We start from the raw sequence: 10,852 nt of genomic DNA on the forward strand, positions 1-10,852 counted from the left end.
TTCCCAGAGAATCCCTGGAAGTATCCAAGGGTGGATTTGGATCACCCTGGGATCGTGGGAAGGTGTCCTTGGGATGGGATTGAAGGTCCATGGATCCCATCCATAGAATTCTGGGATTCTGGGATCCAGGACGCTCAGGATAAATCCCAAGGGATTTTTATGGAATTTTTGGATGGAAAAGGGAAGGAAGACCATTCCTGGAGTCCCAAATTCCCAGTGAAGCCCCTGGATCCCAAAATTCCTTCCTGGAGAGGAGTCGGGATGGGGCTGGATCGAATGCCAGGCTGGGAGAGCTGGGAATGTGCAGCTGGATCAGGGAAGGATCCAGGGAATCCTCGGAGCCTTTTCCAGAGGGAAAGGAGAGCTGGGATTTGGGAAAGGGCTGGAGGGCCAGGAGCCAGGGAATGGCTTCCACTGGGAAAGGCGAGCTTGGGATTTGGGATCTTGGGAAGGAATTCCTGGCTGGGCTGGAATTCCCAGAGAATCCCCTGGATCCCTGGAAATCCAACCAAGGCCAGGTTGGAACACCCTGGGATAGTGGGAAGTGTTGGGGCTGGAACTGGATGACCCTTACATTCCCCCCACCACTACCCAAACCATTCCATGATTCCATAAAATCCTATTTATTTATTTATTTATTTATTTATTTATTTATTTGCTTCCCAAGGCAAATCCCTCTCTCAGCCCGAGCCCCCTGGATTCCCAGTTTTCCAAGCCCCAGGACTTCCCAGATCCCAACATCCCCCCCTTCCCAAACCACTCCTGGTGCACCCTGGGTTGGGAATATGCCAGAGGCAGTGGATCCAGGACCTCTCCCAGGATCAGCAGAGTGGAATTGAAAACCTTGGGAAGAGAATTTGCTCATCCAGCAAATTCCCAGGAAGGAACCGATGCCTCCTCAGCACTTTCCCAACGCTCGTTCCCGAGCTATTTATTCCCAGTTTTAATTTGCCTGCAGAGCCAAGGAAGCAAGGGAAAAATTGCTGGAATTTAAATGGGGAATGGCACCGATGGAAGCAGCCTTGCTCCGGATCCTGCAGCAGGATTTTTCCCAAACTCTCAGTATGGGGATGGAATTTATTCCTTCCCCTGCTTTTTCCTTGTTTTTTTTTTTCCCAAATGTTTTGATGCTCCAGGGACTGGATCTGGTGATAAAATCACCTGGCAATCCCAAGATTATGGAATCAAGGAGTTATTCAGGTTGGAAAAATCCTTGGAGATGACCAAACCCAAGAATGCCCAGTGCTGCCGAGGCCACCCTTGATCCATGTCCCCACATCCACGTGGATTGAAATCCCTCCAGGAATGGGGATTCCACCACTGGACAGCTCTTTCCAGGGAGGAATTCTGCAGGAATGCCCCTCTGGCCTGAGGAATTGTCCTATTCCCGCTTTTCAGGGCTCTGCACCATCAACCCTCCTCTCCTTTTCCCAGAGAGAAATAATGGGAATTTTTCCAGCGAAGTTCCCTCATCCCTGTCCAACCTCCATCCAAAGGGTCCTGGATGTTCTCTGGAGGCTCCAGATCTACCAAATCCAAGGAAATCCACTCCAAATCCAAGGAAAGGCAGGGAAAGTGGCAGCAATCCCGGAGAGAGATGTCCCAGGATTCACTAAAGTCTGGGATTGTGTTTGCCAAAGGAAAAGGGGGAAAATAAGTCTGGGAAGGTGATGGCTGGAGCCACAGATTGATCCAATTAGTTTTCCAATTTCTGGGGAAAAAACACGGGAAACAGGGAAGGCCCGGGCATAGAATTCCCAGAGAAGATTGGAACTGTGGAAGTGTCCAAGGCCAGGCTGAACAGGACCTGGAGCAGCCTGGAATCAGGAATTTGTCCCTGCCCATGGAATGGGATGAGTTTTAAGGTCACTTCCATGATTCCATGGTTTGTGTTTCCTGGAATTGATGGGAGCAGTTCATCCCTCAGGGCCTGCTCTGAAATTATCCCAGGAAACTTCAGCCCCAAGGAATTTGGGCTCCTGCATTCCCAGAGATTCCCTGCCCTCCCAGGCTGTGGGAGATCTCCAGGAAAAGCCTCTCTGAGATGAAATCCTTCGGGATGCAGCACAGAACACAAACATTCCTGATTAATTAGTGCAGCCTCTGGAATAACCAGCAGAGGATTTGTGGAATTCATGACAGGAACGAAGGAAAAATAATTGGGAAAGAAACGGAGCGAAACCAAACAAATGGAAACCACTGGGGTTTGAAATCCAAATCCTGCCTGGAGGCGGATCCTGATTAATGGGAAGAGGGGGCGGGAAAAGAGGGAATGAACATGGATCTTCTCAGCTTTGAGAGCGCAGAATCCAGGGATTACTGAGGTTGGAAAAGCCTGCTGCGATCATCGGATCCAAGATGTGGGAAATGGGAATAGGACAATCCCTGGAGTGCCACATCCAGGGATTCCTTGGAAACCTCCAGGGATGGGCACTGCAAAGCTCTCTGGGAGCCTCTTCCAAGGCCTGAGCACCTTTTCCATGGGGAATGGTTCCCAAATTCCAACCTCAACTTCCCTGGCCCAGCCTGAGACCATTTCCCCTTGTCCTGTCCCTGTTCCCTGGAGCAGAGCCCGACCCCCCCTGGCTGTCCCCTCCTGCTCCAGGATTTGGGATCATGGATAATCCAAGTGGTTTGGACTTCAAATATTCCCAGGAATTCCCTGTGTCAACGACAGGGCAGCAATTCCCTGGATATTCCCCCAGCAGGAAGGATTTGTTCCTCTGGGAATGTCTCCATGGAATCACAGAGCCTGTGGCTGCTCCAGGAGGGATTCACCTCCCTACAAGTGCTGGAATTCTGGACTGGACACAGCTCCTGATCCAACATGATCCCAACCATTCCCAAATACAATTTTCCAATGGCACGTGGTGAATGGGGAGGGAAAATCCCACAGGCAGCGACAGACGGGTTGGTGGGAGACGGAGTTTGATGAGGAGGGGGAGAAATTCCAAAAAAATCTGGGAAGTTCCAACCCTGGAAGTGTTCACAGGACGGTTTGGGTGGGAAGGGAACTCAAATCCCATCCCATTCCATGGGCAGGGAGCATTTCCCTATCCCAGGTTGCTCCAAGCCTTTTCCTTGGACACATCCAGGGATCCAGGGGCTCCTCTGAGAATTCTGTGCCTGAAGGAAAAAGAAGGAATTTCAAGGGAAAAAAGCTCAACTTTTTCCTCCTGAGACAAAGAAAAATGGATCCAAAATCCCAGTGGGATTTTCCCAGCTTGGATGAACAATTATCCCTGAAATTCAGTGCAGGAAACATGGAAAAATATATGGTTTTGGAAAATTGGAAAATTCCATAAGGATTTTCCCATCTGTGTCCAGACAGGAATCTTATTTGGCCCCTGCCAGGAGAAACCTTGGAGCAGACAACGAAGATGCCAATAAAAATCAGGAACAGGGATTTCACCTGGACAGGGAATCCTGAATATTCACCTGGACAGGGAATCCTGGGAAAGCAAGCGGGATTTGTGGGATTTATGGAAAACTTCTCCTACCTCGTCAAACTTGGCCTCGTCCTCGCAGTTTTCCAACACTCGGGTGTAGAAGGAAAGTCCTGGAGAGGAAAAAGAGGGAATAGGTGGATAAAGGCGTTGGGAGACCCTGGGATTTTGGGATCTGCAGGGTGGGAACAGCTGGATGGAAAACCTTCACCGGAATTCCACCTCCTGAGGGAGGCCCCTTGATCCTGCAGGGCCGACCCTTCCCAATCCAGGAGCATCCCGACTTTTCCTGAGGGCGGAATCTTTATCCGCCGGTTTTCCAGGAGGTATCCATGAGTGCTATCCCTCATTTGCTATCCCTCATTTTCCAGCCCCATTCCCAAGAGGAATCCTCTCCCGGCAGCTCTTTATGATCCATTAACTCCTGGCTCCCTAACTAGCCCAGGACACAAACGCAATTAAGCTGGAATGAAGTGGGAATTCCCATGGGAAAGGGACTCTGGAGCAGAGCTCAGATCCTGCTGGAGCTTCCCAGAAAAAATGGGCAAAAATAAAAAGGTGATAAAAATTCCCCATTTTCCTGCCTTTCCCCCAGGGCCAGGCTGAAAAGCCGGAGTTCCTGGAAAATCCCGGAATTTCCTGGAAAATCCTGGTTTGTTTCCATGTGCAGAGCAAGGAGGGGGAGAAACGGAACCGCGACAGATCCGGGAGCCCTTTGGAGCTTCCAGGATTCAATCCCATTCCCAAATCCCTGGGACGGAAAACTGGGAGAATCCCAAAGGCAAGGCCGAAGCCCCGCTCTGGATCCTCACATGGCACAGGATTCCTTGGGAATGTGGGAGTCAAATCCAAAGCTGTGGATGGAGAGGAATCCCTGACATTCCAGAATTTCGGCCACGGAATCCATCTTTTCCCTTCGCTTCCAGAGTGGGATCCACTGCCTGCCCTCCCTGGCTGCTCCCACGGATCCGGAACTCCACTTGTGCCTCAGTTCCCCCAGTCTGGAAAATGCTGCAGGTCCCAGGATTCCCAGGAGAGGAGGAGGAGGAGCAGCGTCACTCCAAGGCCTCGGGAATGCTCCATCCCGGATTTCACTCCTTCCTCTCCCCCCTGATCCCAACACCCACCCGAGGAGCTCGGCCGGATCCCTCGGGATGTGCTGCCAGAGGGAGAGGCCAGATGGGGCTGGGATTGGGAATTCCTGTTCCAGGCTCAGGGATCCAGGAAAACCAGAGGAATGAGGAATTCCAGCCAGGAGCTGGGAGAGGGCTCCTCATTCCATGGTCAAGGGTCCGATGGTTTTCCAGAGGCACTGGAAAAGGGCGAGTTTTTTTCTTATGGATTTTTGGACTGAGCTCAAACCGGCCACATTCCAGTCCTGGAATTCCTGGTCAGTGTGCCTGGAATCCATCCCCATCCCATCCCATCCCATCCCATCCCATCCCATCCCATCGCATCCCATCCCATCCCATCCCATCCCATCCCAGGACTAAGGAAGGATTAAGGAAGGATTATGGAAGGATTAAGGAAGGAATCATGGAAATGTGGAATTATTTCCATTGGAAAACCCCTCCTGGACTGAGTCCCCCATTCCCTGATCCGTGTCCACATCCACAGGGATTTCAATCCCTCCAGGAATGCAGATCCCGCTGCCCTGGGCAGCTGTACCAGGGCTGGAATTCCAGGCAGGAATTATTCCCATGGGTGCTGGGATTGGGATCAGGGCAGCCTTGGTTTAATCCAAGAGCCAGAATTCTGACAGGGATTTATGGAATTGACATGGAGCCAGCAGCAGTGAGCTGTCCAGCATTCCCGAATTTTCCTGGAGCAGAGCATTCCCAGGGAAATGGAACAAGGGAGGAGATCTCAGGGGGGTGGAATGGGATGAGCTTTAGGATCCCTTTCATCCCAAATAATTCCATGATTCCGAGATTCCCGTTTTTCTGTTCCCGCTGCTGTCGGAACCTGCGGCAGGCCAGGAAGATCCCTAAGGATCATCCCTGCTTTTTAATCCTTAGGGATTATTCCCATCCCCCCGTTCCAGGACAGCTCCTGCGTCCCATGGAACATTCCAGCCCAGATCCCAGCCCCAGAGCTCTCCCACATCCCAGAATGTTCCGGCTGCGTGTCCAGGAGGTTCCCGGCCATCATCCCTGGAATTCCCACCGAGCTGCCCCCTCGGTTTCCCTTTGGATTCCCATTGGGTATCCAATTTGGGAATTTGGGAAAGGAATTTGGGAAAGATGCTGAGAGCCTTTGGAGCCAATTTTTTTCCCCCCCTGTGGATCTGAGGTTTGCTGCAGTTCTGGGATGGGAATGAACAGGGAACGAGCCCAGATCCCTCTCCAGGCACATCCAAGGGATGGATCCATCCTGATCCGCTTCCCGGTCTGACCACACCTGGAATTGCTTCCCGGGCTGATTCCAGCCCCTTTTAACAGCTGGGTTTTCCAGGCCAGGTCCCGGGTGAGCCTGGGAAAAGGAATTCCCGCCTGGAAGTGTCAGGCACTGACTACATCCCAGCGTGACACTAAATCCCCTTTTCCACAGGAATTCACGGAAGGAAAACACCAGGAAAAAAAACCCTCAGGACCCTGATCCAACTGTGCTGGCACCAAATTAATTCCTTGGAATTCTGTCCTGGAATGGTTTGGGTGGGAAGGGACCTTCAATCCCATCCCAATCCAGGGACACCTCCCACCATCCCAGGGTGCTCCAATCTTTCCTTAGATGCTCCCAGGGATCCAGAGATTCTCTGGGAATTCCAGCCCAGCTCCTCCCCACCCTCCCAGCCAGGAATTCCTTCCCAAGCTCCCTTGTCCCAGTGGGAATCCATTCCCTGTGTCCAGTCTGGACCCAAAGCAGGGACGGATCCTGACATTCCCAGAGTCCCACCAGGAATTTGGGCCAGATTCAGGACCGGGAATGTTCAGAACTGGAAATTTGGGATCTCCCAAGGCTCCACCGTGGATTTTCCCTCCCCGACTCCCGTTCCCACTGCTGGGATTGCTCCAGGCTCCGAGTGAGCCGGGAATTCCGCCTCTTCCCAGGGATTTTCTTGGAGCTGGAAGCACCACGGGGAGCTGAGGGTTAATTGTCCCTGGTTAATGATCCCAAGGTCATTAAGAGCAGGGGAAGCTGATCCAGGCTGGCGATGGAATTCCTGGAATTCACCTGCTGAGCTGGGATCGCTGTTCCTGCCTCCATCCCCTGTGCCTCCGTGGATTCCCAGGCTCTGGAAGAGCCGGGATCCCATCCCGAGCCTTTCCCAAGCCCTGGGAAAGCTCCGCAACTTCCACAGCCCCGGGAGGATTTTCCCTGCTTCCCATGGAAATCTCTGCGGATCCCGGTGGGAATGGGAAGCTGCGGAATCCTCGGGAGAAACCCGGCCTGATCCCGGATCCCGGAACAAGGTGAGGATTCCTTTGGGATCTCCTTGGGACCCTCGATCCTACAAATCCGCGACCCCACAGCCGGATTCCAGCTGGGACGCGATCCCTGCTCCCGGCGGGAATTTCACCCTGGGAATTCTCCCCCTTTTCCCTGGATAAACCCGTGGGGAGGGGACCCCAAAAAGAGCCGGATTGGGGTCGTGCGTGGGGAAACTGAGGCAGGGATGGATGCTGGGTCTCCCTAAATCCTGATCCCCAAAATCCTGATCCCCAAAACCCTGTCCCACAAATCCTGACCCCCGAATTCCTATCCCAAAATCCTGCCCCCAAAATCCTGTCCCCAAACCCCATCCCCACAGTCCTGCTCCCCCAAAATCCTGCCCCCAAATCCCATTCCAAAATCCCAAATTCCGCCCCCCTCAAGTCCCACTCCTCACATCCTGATCTTCCAAATCCTTTTGCTCAAATCTTTCTCCCCCCAAATTCCTGGCCCCCAAATCCTGCCCCTCCAAACCCTGCCCTCTCAAAATCCTGTGCCCAATTTCTGTCCCCCAGTTCTTGGCCCCCCCCCCCCCCCCCCCCCCCCCCCAATCCCGCTGCCCAAATCCTGCTCCACCAATCCCCCTCCCCCAGTTCCCGCTCCCCCAGTTCCCGATCCCAATCCCGGTACCCCGGAACGCCGCCTTGGCGATGCGGTCGCCTTTGCCGCGGAGGCCGGAGACGGAGCGGAGCTGCAGCACCAGAGCCATGGGGGGACCCGCGGGGGGCTCGGGACGGAGCCGGGGGCACCGGGGCGGCCTCGGAGCAGAGCCCGGGGCGGTCCCGGGGCGGTTCGAGGTGCTCGGTGCAGAGCCCGGGGCGGTCCCGGAGCGGAGCCCGAGGTGGTCCCGGTGCGGGTCCGGTGCGGTCCCGGTGCTCGGTGCGGTCCCGGTACACTCCCGGTACTCTCCCGGTGAGGTCCCGGTGCTCAGTGCCGAGCCCGGTGCGGTCCCGGTGCCCGAGGTGGTCCCGGTGCGGTGTCAGAGCCGGTTCCGACGCGGTGCTGATGCAGTCCCACTCTCCGGAGCTCGGCTCGGTGCGGTCCCGGTGCCGGTGCGGAGCTTCTCCCGCTGCCGGAGCTCAATTATTCAGCACCGGGGCCGCCCCTCCCTCCCTCCCTCCCTCCGCCTCCCCTCTCCTCCCCTTCCTTCTTCCCTGTTTTTCCTTCTCCTTTCCTTCTCTTTTTCCTTTCCTTCTCTTTTTCCTTTCCTTTCCTTTCCTTTCCTTTCCTTTCCTTTCCTTTCCTTTCCTTTCCTTTCCTTTCCTTTCCTTTCCTTTCCTTTCCTTTCCTTTCCTTTCCTTTCCTTTCCTTTCCTTTCCTTTCCTTTCCTTTCCTTTCCTTTCCTTTCCTTTCCTTTCCTTTCCTTTCCTTTCCTTTCCTTTCCCTTTCCCTTTCCCTTTCCCTTTCCCTTCCCTTTCCCTTCCCTTCTCCCCCGGAAAGAAGGAAGGAGGAAAAAGGGAAAAGTTTGGAACAAAGGCAACAAAATCAGGAGAAACAAAAGAAAAAAACCAAACCAAAACAAAAACAGGAAGAAAAACTTGGGAAAAAACGTGAGAGGAGGAAAATGAAGAGAAAACCACGACGGATCTGGGAATTCTTTGGGATCTGTAAAGGGAAGATGGAATCTCAGGGCTCCGCCAGGACCACGATCTGATCCCGAAGTTCCTTTTGGGCCTCAGGGATGTTCCCACCTGGAATGGGCGATCCCAAATCCTCCTTTGGCTCTCTCGGACGTCTCCGAGCTCAAATTTCCCATTCCAAGGGAGGAATTTTTTTGGCCTTTCCACGGATTCTTCCCGCTCTCGGGATCGCTCCTGCCGATCCAGTCCTTTAGGGGGCACCAAGAGCTCGGGAATCGCATCCCCGGGAATTCCCAGGGGGAGGAATTCCTTCCCCATATCCCATCCATCCCTGCCCGCTGGCACGGGGAGCCCTTCCCGCTGTCCTGGCATTCCAGGGTTCCCCGTTTGCGTGGGATTTGCACCGGGAGATCCCTCCCGATCCCAGGAATATCGGGATGGCAGATCTGGAGCAGGGACTGGGGGGGAGGGGGGGAATCATGGAAAGGAATTGGTTCACACTGAAAAGTGGGAATTTGGGAAGGAATTCCCGGCTGGGAGGATGGGGAAGGACCGGGCTGGAATTCCCAGAGAATCCCTGGGAGCAGGATTCCTGCCCATGGAATGGGGGTGGAACTGGAAAATCCCCGAATCCTCTTCCCACAAAAACCATCCCAAAACCCAATGGATCAATCATCCCACAAGGAATGCCACCCCTCTGTGCCACGCCCATTCCCATTCCCTGGATTCCCTGGATCCTCCTGTTCCCGGGAAAGCAGCGCGAGCTGGGAGAGCCCCATTATCCGTAAAATCATGGAATGGCTGAGCCTGGAAAAGCCCTCGGAGTTCATGGATCCAACCATTCCCACGCCTGATCCCTGTTCCTCCCAAATCCTGCAGGGAAATCTCGATCCCTCCAGGAACGGGGACTCCACCCCTGCCCTGGGAAGGGCTGGAAAATCTTTCCAGGCTTGGAATTGTTCCCGATATCCAATTAAACATTCCCTTGGTGCAACGCCCAGGATCCAAATTCCATCGGAAAATTCCTGGGGATATCGGTGCCGCTTTCGAGGTTTTCCATGAAAACCCTGGCTCGGAGTCAGGAATGAGCTCGGGGAGAGATTCCTGCGGGAAAACATCACCAGGAAAGACTCGGGGAGAGAAATTCCTCCCGGAATTCCACAGCCTGGAATGGTTTGGGTGCGGAAGGACCCGAAATCCAATCCCATCCCATGGGATGATCCCAGCCTGGCCTGCGACATTCCAGGGATCGGCAGGATTTGGGGTTTGCTCCCAGGTCCGATCCACGGGGGCGCTGGGAGAGGGATCGGGATCAGACCTGGGACTCTGGGTGACTTTTCCCACCCCACATTCCCAAATAAACGACAGGACCCACGGCTGCTCCCACGTGGTTGGAATTCCTCGTCACCGAGGGCTTTTCCCACCTCAGCAATTCCATAAATCCGTGGGATGGATTTGAGCTGCACTGTCACTCCCAAATGTCACTCCCGGCTCCGCAGCAGCTTTTATTCCGTTTTAATCACTTTAAATCCCTTCTTCCCTCCCTCATTCCACTTTTCCAGAGGAGCAAGGCCGGGGAATTCCAGAACAAATCCATGGACGGAAACCGAGCAGCAGGAAAAGCAACCAAGGCTCCATCGCGCTGGAATCTCCCAAAATCCAGTAAGATATTTCCAATTTTGGCCTTTCTTGGAGAAAAGACAAATCCCTTCATCCTTCATCCCGGATTGTCATTCCCTGCTGCCACGGAGCCGAGGCCGAAGAGCTTGGAATCATCCCGGACATTCCCCAGCAGCGCTCCGTGCCTCAGTTTCCCCGCGGATGCGGCCGCTCCTCTCCCCGTTCCCGGACTTTGGGATTCTCCTGCTGGCCGGGAATTGGGAGTGGAAGGATGGAAATGCCCTGGAGCTGGGACACGGATCCGCCTCCTTCCATCCGGGCAGGAATTCCATGGGAAACTCCGCCTTTTTCCTAGGAGCGAACCTGGGGAGACGCTCCTGCTTCTCTGCCCTGGGGATATTCCAGCCCCTGCTTCCCTCGGGAATGTTCCGGCCTCGGTTCTCTCTGTCCCGGTTCCCCCGGGAATATTCCAGCCCCGATTCCTTCTCTCCCGGTTCCCCCGGGAATATTCCAGCCCCGATTCCCCCTGCCCCTGCCCTGATTTCCCGGGGGATGCTCCAGCCGCGGTTCTCCCAGGAGATTCTCCGGCCCCGGATTCCCAAGGGATGCTCCTGGCCCGGTCCCCCCTGTCCCGATTTTCCCGGGAGATGTTCCCATCCCGGTTTCCCTTTTCCCGGTACCCCCAAGACATTTTCCAGCCCCGTTTTTTCCGGAAGATTCTCCTATCCCGGTTTCCCTTTTCCTGTTTTCCCCCAGGAGATTTTCCAGCCCCGA

At 54.4% G+C, this 10,852-nt stretch overlaps 1 protein-coding gene across 3 annotated transcripts in view; it reads right to left on the bottom strand.

Annotated features, from left to right (window-relative positions):
- The window catches only part of OTOF (otoferlin), an 82,411-nt gene extending 74,824 nt beyond the window's left edge, over positions 1–7,587 (bottom strand). For all 3 annotated transcript variants that reach the window (XM_062488362.1, XM_062488360.1, XM_062488361.1), the window contains exons 1-2: positions 7,509–7,587; positions 3,501–3,559 (exon numbers count right to left, since the gene is read on the bottom strand). In XM_062488362.1, the coding sequence (XP_062344346.1) occupies positions 3,501–3,559; positions 7,509–7,587 (138 nt within the window). The remainder of the gene's footprint in view (positions 1–3,500; positions 3,560–7,508) is intronic.
- Positions 7,588–10,852: the final 3,265 nt, after the last annotated feature.

This window comes from Cinclus cinclus, chromosome 3 (assembly GCF_963662255.1).
Source record: "Cinclus cinclus chromosome 3, bCinCin1.1, whole genome shotgun sequence".
Lineage (NCBI taxonomy): Eukaryota > Metazoa > Chordata > Aves > Passeriformes > Cinclidae > Cinclus > Cinclus cinclus.